The 19043-nt window shown below is 41.1% G+C and overlaps 1 protein-coding gene across 18 annotated transcripts in view; it reads left to right on the forward strand.

Annotated features, from left to right (window-relative positions):
- Window positions 1-19043, forward strand: part of LOC126284515 (mucin-17-like) — a 321811-nt gene that overhangs the window by 161119 nt on the left and 141649 nt on the right. For 12 of the 18 annotated variants that reach the window (XM_049983502.1, XM_049983491.1, XM_049983495.1 and 9 more), the window contains exon 9: window positions 8340-8660. The exons of the other annotated variants lie outside the window; for them this stretch is intronic. In XM_049983502.1, the coding sequence (XP_049839459.1) occupies window positions 8340-8660 (321 nt within the window). The remainder of the gene's footprint in view (window positions 1-8339; window positions 8661-19043) is intronic. 18 annotated transcript variants of the gene reach the window in all.

Genomic DNA, 19043 nt, shown 5'->3' on the forward strand with positions numbered 1-19043 from the left:
CAGAAGGATGTAGGTTGCAGTAGGTACTGGGAGATGAAGAAGCTTGCACAGGATAGAGTAGCCTGGAGAGCTGCATCAAACCAGTCTCAGGACTGAAGACGTACATTCTACACACCAACGTGGATATTTGTTTTGTGGCCACTTCTCCCGATTGTTTTAGAAATTCTAATGGAATGTTACTTACCCCTTCTGCCTTATTTGATATCAAGTCTTCCAAAGCTCTTTTAAATTCTGGTTCTAATACTGGATCCCCTATCTCTTCTATATCGACTCCCGTTTCTTGTTCTATCGCATGATCAGACACGTGTTCCCACTCATAGAGGCCTTCAATTAACTCTTTCCGTCTGCCTCTCTCCTGTGTATTTAACAGTGGAATTCCCACTGCGCTCTTAATGCTACCACAAAAGGCTGTTTCGACCTTTCTATATGCCGAGTCAGTCCTTCTGACAATATTTTCTTTTTCGATTTCTTCACATTTTTCATGCAGCTATTTCGCCTTAGTTTCCCTGCTCCTTCGATTTATTTAATTCTTAAGTGACTTGTATTTTTGTATTCCTGAATTTCCCCGAACGTTTTTGTACTTCCTGCTTTTATCGATCATTTGGCGTATTTCTTCTGTTGCCTATGGTTTCTTCGTACCCAGGTTTTTATCCAACTCTCGTGATTTCTATATTTAGATATTTCCATTCTTTCACCAGTGAACTGCCCACTGAGCTATTCCACATCGCAGTATCTTTAGCCTGAGAAAACCTCAAGCATTTCTCTTCATTCTTCCTAATTAGTCTTTTATACTTCAGTCTATTTTTCCGCACTACCAAAAAGTGATCTGAGTCTATATCTGCTCTTGGATACGCCATACAATCAAACATCTGATTTCGGAATCTCTGCCTAACCATGATGTAACGTAAATGAAGTGATGTACTGGTGCAGAAGTCCTGTGTGACTCTCCAGTAGTACGAGCACATTAAATGAAAACTTTTCATATCACGAATGTACCGGGTACTAGGAACATCTATGACTGCTCTTATTTTCTCTTTATCGGGAGGAACGCCATTTTCTAGGTGCACCTAGATTTTTTTTCCTTGGTCGGCGAAGAGGAATTTTTGCATTCGGGCAGAAGCTTCGAGTCCTGGAAACACTTCAAAACGGTTATCTGGTCGCTCAGACGCCCTTCAAATGTATTCAAAGAAACGAAAATTTCATCTAGACATATCGTTTATTTAAGGTGTCGAAGCATGTTGTTCGAATTTGGCTGGCGTTTTACTGAAATACTTTATCAGCTGAGGAGCTGGAAGTGGTAAGATGCCAGGCCATAAATAACGTTAAACTTAACCTACAAGAAACAAAAATGTATTAAATAAAAAGGTCCCCAAGCTGTTGTTAAAAAATTTCTTCTAACATGTGAAATTAACAAGATCAGATAAACGCATGACGTCACTCAGCTATTCTGCCACTACATAAATTTAAATACAGCACAGTATGACCTCAATTATAGACAAAAATATTTTTATCAACACAAGGTTCCAAAAGCATACATCAAGCAATACAAAAACGTTTAGTTAACGATATAGTTAACACTTGTATGCATAGCAAAAGAGAACAGGCAAGCACGACTCTAAAAGAATGTGAAATATAGTCCAGAGAAATGTTATTTGATCCTCTGTAAATAATCAACTAGAATGCAAAATTCAGCCAACGAAAAGTTAGAAAAGTATATGGCTTGATTTTAAATTAAGATTACTCAGGCTAGTTTTATAAATGAATGTATGACCAAAATCCAACAAGAATGCCCTCAAGGCTTCACTTAAAACAGTAAACAGTAATATTAATCATTAGTACCAAAATTAGTTGCGTAAAACGAAGACAAATATTGTTCACAAAATACAAACCAGTATTAAACCTAATTATCCATCACAATCTGAGAAAAATAATGATGTCCATACCTACAATACTTTTATTACCCATTACTGAAGTTGTCTGCGCCTCAGAAAAAAAATTCAATAGCAGCTACAAAAATTTTTCATCATTTGTCCAGTAACATAAAATATCTGACAGTAAAGTAAGTTTTAAATCTAACCTATAATCCTATCTTCTATAAATCTCTTACTATTCCATGGACGAATTTCTATTTGAAAACTGGTAGCCTGTTAAAAAAAACTAGTTTTTAAATGTAGTTGCATGAGTAGGACTAAAAAATATGTTAATTGATGATAACATTAAACATGTAAACATGCCTCATTACGTATCATTTCGATAAAAGACCGGTCAAACTAATATTTTCTCTGCAATCTACAGTCCAACTGACATGTATCACTTCATAACTAGTATCGTTATTCAGTGCATAGTGTTAATATTCGGAGACTGAGGTTTATACTTCGTAGCATCATACTTTATTTTTAACAAAACAAACAAAAAACGTATTTAAGTATTGTTTAACGTTATATGTCTTGTAAACAACAGCATAAACTTCATTAACATAACTTATAAAAGTTCTTTAATAATACAATTTAAATAAAACTCGGTCCTAATTTGACGTTACTTTAATATTCGGATACTTCTCAGAACTAATTACTTCAATACAATTTTTTGCGAAAAGTATAATGTTTCAATGTCTTATCGGGTAGCCATTCTATTGTGTTACATCTTTCAAACGCTGTGACATTTTGCTAATCATATTTTTTAAATAGTCAGTACATAGATCGTTCCATTCTCTTTTAATCGACGCTTCAAAATTTCCTTGGAAGTTATTGGTGTTTTTCTCATACGTCGCTCTAGTTCTCCCCATGAAAATGGGAATGGAAATACATTGACAGTAGCGTTGAGGTCTGCTGATTAAGGTTGTGGTTATGAGAATTTGGGGCAGTTCTACAATAAATATTTCTGCCCAATGCCAGCCTTATGTTTCGAGCCATTACTACTACTACTACTACTACCACTACTACTACTACGTGATCAGGCCCAGTGGATGGCACGCATCTACAAGTTTCTTCCTCCACTGTATTCTGTCCATTGCTGCTATCCGCCATCCGTTCACATCTATTGACACTTGGTTTAAATCTTCATGGAGGGATTGCAGCGCTTCTTGGGTCTCCCTGGCGGTCTCTTTCCTGTAGGCGTGGAATCCAGGAGCTTCCGAGGCCATCTGTGATCCTCCATCCAGGCCACGTGGCCGGCCCACTGTATTCGTTTGGCTTTGACAGTTCCTGCTATGTTGGGCTGCTGGTATAGTTCCTCAAGCTCTTGTTGTATCTGATCCTCCATTCCCCTGTATCTGCATCCAGAATCAGACCGAAGATTTTCCGAAGCACTTTCTCTCAAAAACGAGGAGCTTATGTAGGTTATGTTTCCGGATACACTCCATGTCTTACAGCCATATAGAACAACAGGCTGAATCAGGGTTTTGTACAGTCAAATCTTGAACAGTCTGTAGAGATATCTGGGCTGAAGCAGTTGTGCTAGGCTGTGGTAAGATCGGTTTCCTGCTTGTATTCTGTCATTGATCTCTGCTTTACATGACGAGTTCTCAGTGGAATGTGCCCCTAGGTATTTGAATTCTTGTACTCTCTTGTAGGACTGGTACCCAACCTGCAGTGATTGTAGATGATAAGCAGTCTGACAATGACCACGCATCATAACGAGGTACTCTCTCTTGGCTTCGTTTACGTTTAACTTGAACGTGTTTGATAACCTTATTATTTCAGCATTTTTTTTTACATATATTTGTACATAATACTCTCTATGAACACTAATTGGCCAGGTTCAAATATGGATATACAGCCCCAGACTACAACGTTGCCACCTCCATGTTTTACAGTTGGCATAACATTTGTGACTTTACTTCTTCTGCCACACGATCCTTCGTCGATTCGTCCCAAAAATTTTAAATTCACTTTCGCCGGTAAAAGTGACGACGTCCCACCATGTTTCTTCCTTCATAATAAACTCCTCCCGCACAGGCTATGAAGGCCCAAAGGCACTGACTGGCCGCCGTGTCATCCTCAGCCCACAGGCGTCACTGGATGCGGATATGGAGGGAGCACGGCGTTCTCCCAGCCGTATGTCAGTTTCCGAGACCGAAGCCGCTACTTCTGAATCAAGTAGCTGCTCAGTTTGCCTCACAAGTGCTGTGTGCCAACAGCGCTAGGCAGACCGGATGGTCGCCCATCCATGTGCTAGCCCAGCCCGACAGCGCTTAACTCCGGTGCTACTACTGAAGCAAGGCCGTTGGCCCTTCATAAGAAACTCTTTAGCAAAGTCTAGTCTCTTCTTTCGATATTCTGTTCATTCATCTACGATTTCGTCCTACGCACTCTTTCATTGTTCCCACTATCTGCGAAATGTTTGAGGAGGTACCTTCACTCCAGTCTTATTTAGAAGCACACTTGCCAATTTGGATGCACTAGGTGTAGGATCCTTCTTTAGTTCTCGTATTAGAGTCCACTTGTCACATGCGTCCAACTTCTTTCGTTGGCCCTTCTGAGGTACAGAGTCTATACGGTCCTCGTTTTTGAATTGTCTGACGACATCTGCCAGAGTATTCTCACTCACGTTATGCAGAACAGCAGTTTCTCTACATGATTTACCCTTCTCCTTATGAAAAATGACAAGTTGTCGTATATCAAAACCGAATTAGTTTTGCATCGCATTTTACCACCTCGACGGTCAACCGCTCTGTAAACCAATGGTGCCTTCTGACTCAGAGTATAACTTGCGTGAACGATCAAAACAAGTGCTACACTGTCAACCGTCTGAGTACTACAGTAATGTGAAAATCGAACAATGTTATTTAACAACTGTTACAAATTGTGTAAAAGAAGTTCGTACTGTTATTTATTGAACATCTGCCGTAATATATATTTTTTATTTTTTGTTAAGAATAAAGTTATGATGGTACAAAGTAAAATCTCGTGGTGTCCGAGTACTTATGTTCCTCACTGTGAAATCTTTCTAATTTATTAGTCTTCTGTGAATAACTCTAAATTTCTTAGGTTGTAGCTCTTTAAGCTACTGATTAAATAACCTTCGTATCTTGAAATTTATTGTTTAAAGAGAGGCATATCCATTGATAAAAGTCGCAGCACAACAGAAATGCAGTGTAATAAACCTAATTTTCTTTAAGTTGTTGTGGTTCCATGGTAACAGAAATTTAAAAATTCTATTGTGATATTATCTGGACTACCTGCCGTTTTATTAATATTGTTATTTTTATTAGCGAATGTCCCTACCGGAGCACGGTAAGCAGGTGATTTTTGTTTTTCTTAAGGTTCTCATTACTCGTCTTTTCCCAATATTTCTTTATTACCTCCCCGAATGCCTTCTTTCGTTCTTCAATACACTTTGGTCGTTATGGTTTTGGTTCCCTCTCTGGAGTAAACTTCCACTTTTCCACTTATCAATTTTGCTTCTGAATGTATCCCTGTCTGATGTGTTTGTTGCATCAATTTTGGCTTTTGTCAAATCCTTCTTAACTTCAGTTCCCCAGGGTATTGATGCTTTAAGTGATGTCACATAGTCCATTAGATCACGTAGTCTATTAGACATATAGTTAGTCTGTTTCCTCGTAATCTGCCTAGGTCCATATAACTTCATTCGTCACTTTCTGATATCAGTTTCGATGTTTGATACTTTTCCTGCTGTCTCCATAGTTTGCAGTCTGTATCCATCTTGTGTATATCGTGGTCCCAGAATTGTTCTAATAATCTTTCTCTCTACTTTCTTAATTTCTGGTATATCTAGTTTTCGATTCCGTGAGAGTGTTTCACCCGCAAATGTGACTGTCGGTTTGATTGCTGTGTAACAGTGTCTGATTTTGGTGCTTTTTGACAGGCATTTTCTGTTATACAAATTTGGACGCTTTCTTCATTCTCTTCAATCTGTTTTTGTGCTATTTTTTCAAGTCCTGTTGGTTCAATAATTTCACCGAGATATTTAAAGTGTATGGCTCGCTTGATTTCACTATAATCTGCTTAAAGTTTCGGAATATCTAACTTGGAACACATGAATTCGGGAGCTTTGCAGGCCATCCTTCTCTGCACATTCTTTGATGGTCTCGATTTGTTTTACTGCTGTTTCTTCACTGTCATTTAGAATCGCTAAGTCATCTGCAAACGTTAAATGTAGAATGCCCAGTTTTCCTTGACCTCTTCTTACTTCGATTGGCTTCCAAAAGTTTTGTTTTCTTAGTTATATGTTCCATTCTTTCATTACTTTATCTGAATCTATGTTGAATACTGGTGGCGATACTCCATATCCTTACCTTACTCTTGTTTTAACTAAGGATGGTTCCGAAGTTTCATCTATGAATTTAATTTTTTGATTTGGTTTCTGCCAGTGTTTTTTCGATCAATTTCGAGTTTTGGCATCTAGTCCGCGTTCTTCTAGACCTTTGAGCAGAGATTGTCTATCTGTAGAATCGTATACTTTTTAAAAAATCAACGAATGTGCAGACTGTTGGTTTCGACCTGATTGCTTTCATTTTTAAAACAGTTTTAAGATTAAAGATCTACTATTCTTAATGTTTCTGTTTTTCTTAGTATAACTGTTTTTTGATTGCACTGGTATCCCTTACTCAAGAAGAATCACGAAATAGCGATTACTCGAACAGCTAGCTGTAAGTACTTTGCATATCCTGCCGACGGTCAAAATGTTGTTAATACCTCCAGAAGTCTCGCACATAACCTTGGGTTCTGTCTCATTGTTACAGGCATTATCTTTCATTTACCGATACATTACATTATGAAATTACCGTTGTAGTGCCTGCAGCAAAAACATATCATATTCGGTGCAATGTTTTGGCGCGTTTCCTTACTATAAATAAAAGCAAGCACAAATCGAAGGAGCGCGACATAGTCCTCAGGCGTTCTTGGCAGAAACATTGGTTGCAAATTGGAGTCATAGTACGTAAACGACATTAAGCCACCCCTGTCTGACAAGGAGGCTGGATCCCCACCAGTCAGTCAAGAGTCCTGCATCGCAACTGGCCTGAGAGACATCGGAATGACATTATTACAGCTAAATTGGTTGTCCCAACTGTCTCCTGTTCGTAAGGCACACCGCTTGTCATCAAACTGTAACACAATGAAGGTGGCATCCAACAAACGTCAAACTGACATTATTTACTACTCGCTTGGATATGTTGGCTGATTGTGAAGTTCGATTTAACCTCGTGTAAGAAGGAGACGCGTGTAACAGAGAGTGTTATAATTCGTTCACCCCAGCTGGTAGCCTATTGAGGCTGATTTATTGCCCTGCACTATTGCTGATGATTTGGTCGGGATCCCATCACTGGTATACGGGTATGGAATCTGTGGATCCTTTGATGGGCATGCTGAAGGCCATGCAGGATGTTAATCAGCTACAGAATGAGCACCAGACAGGACAGGCACATAGATCGTCCAGCCACGCAGGATCGTAAAGGCACATCTCTTAGTCGAACCAGGAACTGTGTTTGTTTGCAGTGCGACAAGTATGCACACGGACATTGTAAATACGCCTGTACCACCAAAATCACTGTATAGCGACCATCTTTGCAGGTTCTGTCTAGATGTCACCAGCGAGATGTTTACCGAGTGTGGTGCGCCCACCAGTTAATAACAGGCACAAGGGTGCCACCACGTCATCTTTCCAAACGAGTTTCATTTCCTCACACAGACGTATGTGGAGGTTCCGAGAAGAAAAAATGTTGCCAGATTGTATTTCTCATGATCACATGGGCCCAGCACCTATTGTGATGATATGGGGTACCACCTCTGTAATTTGGACATCAGATGTTACATTTCTGCCATGTTAATGCCAGTGGCTGTACCCTACTTCTGAAGTGTCCTTGATGCTATCTACCAACAAGCCTGTGCTGTCACCATCTACCTCGACACACGGCATGTTTAACGATTGCACTGGCCAGCACATTACACATATGTCTCACCTACTGGAAGCATCTCAAAACGTTCAGCCAAGATACTGCCACTCTACTACTTGGCAGCCACTACAATTCATAATCCCTGGTATACTCGTAGATTTGAAGCAGCACGGAATGACATACCGGTGTCTGCCACTCAAGCTCACTTCGACTCGATGCTCAGGCGAGTTAGAGCTATTGTTGCCGCCTGAGGTCATACCCTGTATACCCTCAAATCATCTTCAAAATTTAATCATATGTTGCTCCTACCACAGCATATGTGCGTATCAAGTAAAATTACGTTAGTTTCAATGCATCCTTTCACAGGCCAATGGTGTATTCTGCAGAGTTACGGCTGTCCACATTTGTGGAAACCATCGTAAACGAATGCTGGAAGGTAAGTGTTTGAAGCACTGTAGCCTCATCAAGTTTCTACTCGTTGCAGCATGCCCGACTCTAGAGCCGTGCCCCACGACGGTGGAGTCCACACCGTGTCCTGAGCCGGAAAGCCCCACCACACTGCCTCCAGAGCCGTGCCCCACTAGCCCCGAGCCACAGCCGTGCCCAACAGCAGCGCCGAGCTCCACCACTGAACAGTGCCCGGAATGCCCCTCAACAGCTGAGCCTACATCCTGCCCTACCAGCTGTCCCACGAACCCTTCGTGGCCCACGACGTCGTACCCAGTGTGCAGTTCTTCGAGCATCACGGAGCCGTGTATCTGTGAAGCTCCTTCACAGTGCACGTCGGCCGAGAACACCTCTCCTGGTACAGTATTGCTCGCACCTTCTGCCACACGTGTTCCCACGCACTAACAGTACACACTTTCCAGATTATACACAGAGGATTCTTGAACACAGGATGTGATCGATTGCATATTGCACTCTTCTTCTGGTTCTCTAGACATTTTAGTACAAAGTGTTTTACACAGGAATGGTCAGTTCCCATATTACAAGAAAACTGCCACACATTTTAACTCTTACTCTGACGAGAGCAGTAGTCATAAGCTCTTCATCTTCATCATGGGAAAAATATCAAGGTGTGACCAAGAAATATGCTGATCCTTTAGTCCTTTTCCACATATTCACCATTCAATGCAATACATTTGTCGCAACAGAGGTATTGGTTGCAGATATCTGCATTTTGTCTGTTCAGGAAATATTCCAGCTTGAAAATAACCTCGTCCTTAGCCTGGGAAGAAGTGACTGGGTGTCATGTCAAGGGAATGCAGAGCATTGAAGCAGCGATTTGCAGAAGCAGCAGAATGAGTTGGTTCAGTGTTGTGTAGAGGAACCCTGCAGGTGGCAGCATTGGCCATTATCAAAATGTCGTGCGAGCTGTTGATCCATGACTGATTTTTCATCTTCTCCACTATCGCCCCAAATGTGATAAGCAACACTTGGAGCACCAGGACATCTATTTCTGCTGTGATTCCCAATTCTTCGCAGAGCTCGTCTCCTCCGTTCTTAGACACTCAGATGTGTTTCAATACACTGGAGGCGTCTGCGCCACTCAAACACTCTGTCGTATGATATGCATTGTAGCCGTACACTTCCATCAATTCAGCGCGGATTGTTGAGGCGTTGTTCCTCCTCAAATTCGAAAAACTAGCCACAGCCCGAGATTCTACATTATCAACGAGCTGCGTTATTCTTTTTTTTTTCCTCCTCTAGTCGCGTGTTATGGTACAGAGGCGTGGGGATTTCAAAGTGTTCCCCTACTGCAATCATCTACCTGCGAACAAACGAAACCTTAAACATGTAACTACTTTTTTTTTCAAAGTTAATTAAAGTTTTGTGACTACCACCTCTCCTGCAGGTGTCCCTTACACAGTCAATCACAAAATCTCTTTGTTATGCCTAACACTGCGTGCATTCCATAAAATGTAGTGCACAGTAAGTTCTGATACACTCGCTGAGAGACCCAATCCATGGGCAATCTAGTCATAATGCAACCGTCTAAGGATCTTGTGTAGGCCAACAAGAAAAACTGTAGAGGAGTTAATTTCAGATACGTCCGACAGAGTATGCGGCTCACCTCAACCTGTACATCTTCCCCTAAAATGTACTTGCGTGCCACTGTGCAATAAACACGTTTCTTCACGAGCTCACACTGGCAAAACGTCAACAAGTCTGCCAGTATTTACTGCAAGAAAATTAAGTACCATTGCCCTGTTAAGTGGAGAGTAAAGCTAAACACTCCAGTTAAGCCGCAATCAATAGTACCACCCCGTACATTGATTCCGAAACTGTGCCGAACTCCACTGAAATGTGTGACGTGAGACTTTAGTTGACATCACATTTGTCTATTTCGAACTTTCAAACTTTGATATTTGTAAGAGTTTAAACAGGATTTTGTTTTTCTTGTGATATGAAAACGAAGCATTTCCGATGTCCACAAGCTAAATTTCATATGCTGATTCGTTTCCCACACATCTAGATATGTAAAAACAGGGACTGTACAATACTGAAAAAAGCTAATCAAGTCTGAGGAACACAATTTCCTACTTGTCAGATGCACAACACTAGATCTTAAACAGTTAGTCATTGAATTTCCATTCATTGTGCAGTACATCGACAAATACAAATACACCTTATAAGACATACTGCCGTAATATGATGTTGCTTACCACTTAATATAAACATATACGCCCTTAATATACAGTGACGGAGGAAAAAACTCACATCAAAAAGTAATTATGTTGAGTAATGATATTTCGAAAATACGTTTGTCTGGGTAACATATTTAAGTGATCAACATTGTTAGATCACAGGTTAATATAAGCGCCAGATAAGCCATTGAAAATGTGAAATGCTGGTACATTAATAACCACTGTAACCGCCAGTTCGTTTAATGCAAGCATGCAAACGCGCATGCGTTGTTTTGTAAAGGTACCGCATTTATGTTTGTGGGATGGGGGATGGAGTGGTAGAGCACTTGCCCGCGAAAGGCAAAGGTCCCGAGTTCGAGTCTCGGTCCGGCACACAGTTTTGATCTGCCAGGAAATTTCATATCAGCGCACACTCCGCTGCAGAGTGAAAGTCTCATTCTGGAAACTTTGAGAATGATTGCATAAACGAAATACAACACCATTAGAAAAATTTGCCGAGGGGAGCACAGTGTAGATCTGTAACTCATGCTCAGAGCATGAAATAAATTGAAAAGTGATTTGATAATGTCCAGTTGGTACTAAAACTGAAACATTGTATTTATCAAACGATAAGGAAGTAAAGGAGAAAATGAGGGTCTTAAACCATTTTACAATTATAAATAATCATAATAATTGAAGATGAAGGAAAAGGTATCCAAAAGAATTTACTCAACTATTTACAGAATATTTGCAAACTAAGACAGGAGATTTTCTGTAAGTCGTGGATGAAATTACAGAACGGATCGGTAAGTGTGGATTACCTATCTCCCTGGGATTTACAAAGATGGAGAAAGCTTTTGCACCTTTTTTGACGAAATCTGTATTAGCAGTCCGTTAAATAGAAGACAGCGATTCATCCTATTATAGCATACCGTCATTCATATACACCAATAATACAGATTCTATTATATTTTGTCGGAACACCCTAAACTAAGGATCGAAAGGGGAGGTATGGAACGAGATTCCAAATCTCAAAAACTATTCTCAGTAGCTGCACAGAAAGTTTTCATATCCTTATACTCCAAAAATGAAGAATAAATACCTGTCAATTAAATTTATCCAAACCACCAACATTTTGCTGAAATCATTGCGCTATCTGCACCTAATACAGATAAACCAAACCCAATTTGAAAGAAAAAAGCCCTGAAAATCAACTATATTTAGCCTAAAGTAACGTATGATCCACAAATCGAAAAGGAAATAACACAAATTAACAATGAAATTTTAGCACCAGTTGATGAATATTTGTACGTAGGAGAGTAACGAGTGGATGGACAAGAGAAGAAATACAGACCTTTTGATACAAAGAGTTTACGTGAATAGGCTTCCAGTTAAAATAAAGAACTTTAGGGTTAGTATATACTACCAATTTTGAATTACAGCAGCGAAAAATCGAAGCCATGCAAATACTCCAGGTTCTTCAGTGCCCAAAGGAGAGATTCTTGTTGCAAATTACTGAAAAACAAACATCTGTAGGGAAACAGACTAGTATGAAGGTGATTACATCAATGAAAATTTAAATTGAGGTGGTATAGCGAGACAGGAACTCTCCTCTCAGTTATTCTTCGTAGCAGTAACGCCCGCGTTCACGCAAAAAAATATAACGAAATTTTAACTTATTTGTTAAATAAATTTGAAGTCCGGCAGGTAACTTTAAGAGAGGGGGAAAAGCGTGATCGCCCGCTACAGAAACGAGTAAGAAGTCTATTTATTTAATGGTGGAATAACTAAAAAAACTATAAATTTTGTCTGTGGCCAAAATTTACCACATAGTAATGCTCATCAGTACAAGCAAATAAGTCCCCTCGACAGCCGAGCGGTTCTAGGCACTTCAGTCTGGAACCGCGCGACCGCTACGGTCGCAGGTTCGAATCCTGCCTCGGGCATGGAGGTGTGTGATGTCCTTAGTTTAGTTAGGTTTAAGTAGTTCTAAGTTCTAGGGGACTGATGACCTCAGATTTTAAGTCCCATAGTGCTCAGAGCCATTTGAACCATCTGAACTGCTCTGAAATACTGTGACATGGTAAGTTCCTATACATAAGCGAACTTTATTCAGTACGATACTATTTAATGTAAAGCTATATACGATAATGCAGTGCCTGTGTCGTTCAGAAGTATGGATGTCCAAAGGAACAGACACCCACATCTACATCGATACTTCACAAACCACCGTACGGCGCGTGGCGGAGAGTATCCTGTCATTTCCCCTCCTGTTCCACTCGCAAATAGAGCGAGAGAAAAATAACCGTCTGTATGCTTCTGCATGAGCGCTAATTACTCGTACCTTATCTTCGTGGTCCTTACGCGCAATGTATGTCGCTAGCAGTAGAATCGTTCAGCAGTCAGCTTCAAATTTCTCCGTAGTCTTTCTCGAAAACAATGTTTCCTTCCCTCCATAGATTTCCATTTGAGTTGCCGAAGCACCTCCGCTACAATTAGGTGTTGTTGGAACCTACCGGTAACAAATACAGCAGCCCGCCTCTGAACTGCTTCGATATCTTCCTGCAATCCGACCTGCTACAGGTCCCAAACATTCGAGCAGTAGTCAAGAATAGGTCGCACCAGCGACCTATGTGCAGTCTCCTTTCGAAGTCCACCATTCGTCTTCTCACATGCTCATTCCACTTCATATACCTTTGCAGCGTTACGCCCAGATATTTAAACGACCAGGACGCTAGTAACTATCCGACAATTACAGGTTTTGATCTCCCTACTCACCCGTATTAACTTAAATTTTTCCATATTTAGGGCTAACTGCCTTTCATCACACCAACTGGAAATTTTGTGTAACTCGCATTGTCTCTTCCCACAATCACTCAACTTCGACACCTTACCGTACGCCACGGCATACTCGGCAAATAACTGCAGATTGCTGCCCACCCTCTCAGCCAAATCATTTATGTATACAGAGAACAACAGCGGTCCTTCCCACTTCCCTGGGACGCTCCTGACGATACCCTTGTCTCTGATCAACACTCGCCGTCGAGGAGAACATACTGGGCTCTATTATTTAAGATGCCTTCGAACCTCTCACATATCTGTGCACTTATTCCACACGCTCGTATCTTCGTCAACAGCCTGCGTAGACTACAGAAATTATGATATACACGAAATGTATTCGCATTTGCGAATGTGGGCAACCATCAGCTGTAAAATGGAATGACGGAAATCAAATTTTGTGTTCCATCATCTTTCGGGCGTGCACTCGGGACAGCGACAATTCTTCTTGCGATATTTCGGCTAGAAACCTACCAGCCATCTTCAAGGCGAGTCGGAGACTGAGTTCATAGCGTTTGCACGTGCCTATTTATACGGAGAGTCACGTGATACAAAGCTGCTGAGGACTGAACGCGCATGCGTCAAAGATATAAAAGTCGCCACTGCTGCGCAAGTCATAGATAAGATGTATATAGCAAAGATAAACATATAAACGCAGAGTGCAAACAAAATAGTGCTGCTGCGAATCCACTGTGCTTGTAAATAAATAATTAATCTTTAAAAGTGGTACCATCTGTCGGAAGTGAAGATGCAGAAATTCTTTCCGAACGAAGGTGTGAAATAATCGGTTTCCAAACATTGTCAAGATGAAATCCTTCGTCACGGTTTAGCAGGTTGTCGGCTAGTTGTATTTCTACAGCTTCCACAACTATAATAATACAGCCGAAATATCGCAAGAAGAATTGTCGCTGTCCCGAGTGCACGCCCGAAAGATGATGGAACATTACGTCCGCCGGGAAAACTTCAAGAATCACATCAAATTTTGTGTCGGACTGAGACTCGAACCAGGATTTCGCGCTTACTGCGAGCCGTCGTCGTCTCAGCATCAATCTATCCGAGTATGACTCACAGCCAGATCCACGTACTACGTATGCAAGCAAGTCTGAAGGAAATTTGCGTCGTACTTCTGAACAACAAAGGCACTGCAATAACGTGATTATCCGCCGGCACTGGACAAATGACCTTCAGCGAAAAATTTTTATTTATTTATTTTTATTTATTTATTTATTTAACCTGGCAAAATGTCTCCCTTTTACGGGAATCTACATAACGAATGATAAAAACAGTTGGTGGAATTTGGATCTGGCAGTAAGTCGTGTTGGGACACGCAGGAAACCCGGGTTCGAGTCCCGGTTGGCACATCCGCTACGGTCATTCCATTAGACAGCTGATGGTTGTCCATATTCGCAAATGTGAACACATTTCATGTAATTTTAAGCTTTCCCGCTGTCTAAGCGCTCTATCAGTGAACTACCCTACTGTGAGTGGTCGAATCTATCTGGCTCAACGGCGCACACTTTGCTGGGCGTCTACTTTTCCAACACGAGTAAAATATTGTACAGCCCACAACACAATGTTGCCAAACATATGAAAGAAAGAGCAAGACGCACAAATACTGTGGTGATGTCGACTTACAGTGTATTAACTGTAAGTCGGAAGATTGCAGAAGGTAGCGGGAAGGGTAGGAAGCAAACACGGCCCCCACGTAGACCGCCAAGGGGGGAGGTGCTGCGCGGGAGAAGCAAGCCACGCCAGGCCCGTGCAGTGTTGGGTCAGGCACGGACGCAAACACTCGCTTTAGTGTCGTTCGTGAACAAAACTGAAACCGTCTTACGTATTTATACGCTTAATAAAGATCCTAACTGCAGTAACACATCAGAACTGCAGCCAAGTGACGCAGCAGGCAAAAGTAGATACCCCACGCGGTACTGTCGGCTAGCTAATGAGCTAATGTCGGTCGCAACGAAAAACGAAGGACTACCGCCGAAGCTGTCCGACTTTTACCGACTTCTACCGATTGTGGATTAGGTAGAGGTCGGCCAACTTAAAGTTGGCACATTGTATGTACACTGGCGGAAAAAATTGGTTCAAAAATGGTTCTGATGGTTCTGAGCACTATGGGACTTAACATCTGAGATCATCAGTCTCCTAGAACTTAGAGCTACTTAAACCTAACTACCCTAAGGACATCACACACGTCCATGCCGGAGGCATGTTTCGAACCTACGACCGTAGCGGTCGCGCGGCTCCAGACTTAAGCGCCTAGAGCCGCTCGGTCACTCTGGCCGGCATGGAGAAAATTGCAAGAATCACAAACAGTTAATGTAGAGTAATTAAATGTCCTGAATACATTTGTCTAGGTAATATATTTAAATGCTTAATATTCCAAGACCACAGGTTAACGTAAGCGCGATGTAAGCAATATCAAATGCGAAATGTCGGTACGTTAATAACCGGTGTAGCAGCCAGAATGTTGAATGCAGACGTGCATGCATTGTGTTGTAAAGGTGCCGGATGTCAGTATGTGGGATGGAGTTTCACTCGGTTGGTCAGTACAGGGACGGTTAGTGCTGGACGCTGCAGCTGTCTCGATTGGAGACCGCAAAAAGTGTGGATAGCTCTCGTCTAGGCATGGCACTGCGAATGATTTGCTGTGGCGATGGCAGTACACTAGCGGACGCTTGTAAACTAAAAATAACGTGTAATATTTGAACAATCTCTCGTTACTTGCTGCATCACCGTGCACGAAAGAAAGCATTGCACAGAAACTGTGTGTGTACTTGTTTGTTTTGTTTCATCAGCCTTCTGACTGATTTGCTGCTGCCCGACACGAATTCCTCTCTTGTGTCTCAAAGTAACTTGTCTTACCTTACAGATTTTACCTTTTGCAGCTCCCTCTAATACCAGTGTAATTATTGCCTAATGTCTGAACATATCCTTCTTGTCATTGCTTTCCAAATGTTCCTTTCCTAGCCCATTCTGAGGAGAACCACCCTGTTCCTTACCTTATCAGTCCAGCTAATTTTCAGTATACTTCTATAACACCAAATCTCAAACGCTTCGATTCTCTTCAGTTCCGGAAGTCTCACAGTCATATCATACAATGATGTGCTCAAATGTACTTTCTCAGAAATTCTTCCTAAATTAAGGCCAGCAGTGCCCCCCTATGCCTGTAATAATACATGGATTACAGCAGATATTATTGAGATTATAGAAAACAGGAGACTGTGCAAAAATGCAACTGATGAACAAGGAAAAGCTGAATTCAGAAAACTAAGGAATTTAGTTAATAGAGAAGCTAGGGACCCAAAAGAAAATTTTCTTGAGGAAATGTGCAGGGAAGTGGAAGAAAATATGCAAAATGGAAGAACTGATTTAGCTTACAGAACAGCAAATCAATTTTTTAACAAATGTAAAACAACACTCTCGGGCTCAATAGAAAATAAAGAGGGGAAAAAGCTGTTTGGTGAAGACATAAAAAGAATACATAGAGGAGTTGTATGCAGGAACACCTCTTTCTCAGGAAGTAATAGGAAGAGAAGAACAAGTAGACGAAGATGACAAGGGAGATGACATCCTGCAAGAAGAATTTGACGAAGCTCTAAAAGAACAATGGGACAACAAAGCAATGGGTATTGATGACATCGCTGCAGAACTAATAAAGAATGCTGGTGACAACATGAAAACTTGAAAACTCTTTCCACTAGCTATGTTTCCAGTTTCGCACCTGGTCATCCGATGCATCATGCCTTGAGTTCTGATATCTGTAGCCACCACAGTCGCCTCTGTGAGCAACATAGCCACAAAAACTACCGTAATGTCTCCTGTCAATATTATTATTGCAGTGTCGTCCATTGTGTCTATTATTATGGTTTGAATGGGTATCTGTATTGGATTCGTTGTCTCCTGATACTCTACTATCACCTTCTCCTCCTCCTGTTGCTTGTAAATCGTATAACGTGTCTAATTGTCCTAAGGCTGACTTCATTGCCTCTACGTCATCTCTAGAAATTGCTAAAAACTTATCCTGAACTCCTGTCGGTAGTTCACTTACGGTCACTGGTTCACCTAAATACAAGTTCCTCTCATATTAATCTTGAAAAAATTTGTTTAAGTTCTGGTCATGCGCTCTCAAACCTTCTACCTTGGTATAGACTGTTATGTACTTTATTTTTCTTCCGTCGTGACCAATATTGTTGCAAAAATTCCTTTTAAAATTCAGCAAAGGTTGTACACTTATGTCCTATTCTCATACCCCAGGTACCAGCTTCACCTCCAATCTTGCTGCAACAAAGCGCACCTTTCTCTGTTCATCCCATAATTCAGATAACACGCCCTTAAATTGATCTAGGAAATCTCTAGGATGCCATTTGGTTCGAAATTCTTAAAACTCCCTATACCAAGGAAGACATCATTTTGTATACCAATTAAGCTACCTTCGGTAATGCTCCATCACGTAATGGTGATTTCACTTCGCTCTTCACCTGCTGACCGACCTGCTCCTTAAGTCTTTCCTACTTCACTGCACACCTCTGCTATTCGCCGTGCATAAGCATCCTGGTTTAGTGCAACAGCTGATACCCTGTGTTTACAGTGTTTCACTTCCTCATTCAGTTGTTCGAAATGCTCGTCGTATACCTCAACCTTTTTAGTAAGTTCTTGCTTCACCTCTTTGACATACGATTCTACCCTTTCAAAACGTTTACCAATGGCTGCAACGTTCTCCTCAAACCGAACGGTAAGTTCATCTATCCTTCGACTCAGCCAGTTTCCTTAGAGCCTCATTAGTCTTGTCGATCTTTTTACTGACTCGTTCGTTTATCTACTCCACTGATTGCTTGATATCTTCCTTTAATTGTTTGTTATTCTTGCAATAATAATTTCTAGTTGCCTAGTGATCGCCTAATATCTTTCTTTAATTGTTTGTTCTCATGCTCAACCGATCGTATAATATCTTCCTTCAATTGTTTGTTATCATGTAATAATGCTTTGAACGTGTCAACGATAGACAGGTGAGACCTAAATCTACACTCATCTCGTTTGGGCGTCTCCATGACTGGTGATGGCACTGCATTTGGACTTCCCAACTCTGTTGATAAAGTATTGTCCCCTATACCAGAATCCTATGACATTTCTCTACTATTTGCTTCTGTTTTCGTCTTCGCCTTATTATTCGCCTAAAAGGTCTGCTTCCACCTCCCTGTCTACTGTAGTTGCACCAACCTCATTATTTACCATATTGAACCACCAATAAGTCACCCAAGCAAGAAATAAACAAATCACAATAATACTCGTAGCACAGAATGGACGGCAATAACCACAACCAAACTACAACGCCGTATGCATTCAATGCTGTAATTCGCGCTCAGAAGCACACATAACATACAAGATCATGTAACAGAAGAAAAAGAGTGAAATATTAGCTAGCGTCAATACTGTCCTGCAGTTGTATTAACTGCTGTTATAATTTTAGACCACTAAGTAATCAGGGTCTGACAGTGACATTTACTTTACTACATGATCAGCAAAGTAAGTAATGTCCCGTACCTTAGTGATACAAATGAATTTTAACTGTCACTGTTTGTGATTACGTAATTATAGAACGCAATCTGCACTGCCAGTTAATTACTCTCATTGTTTCAGTTGCGTGAGGTAACGTTGTGATGCGCAACTTACTTTGCGTTGTCTTCTGGCTCCGTAGTCGCGGCTGTTCCGTAGCGCCG

The sequence above is a fragment of the Schistocerca gregaria genome, chromosome 8 (genome assembly GCF_023897955.1).
Source record: "Schistocerca gregaria isolate iqSchGreg1 chromosome 8, iqSchGreg1.2, whole genome shotgun sequence".
In the NCBI taxonomy this organism is placed as follows: domain Eukaryota; kingdom Metazoa; phylum Arthropoda; class Insecta; order Orthoptera; family Acrididae; genus Schistocerca; species Schistocerca gregaria.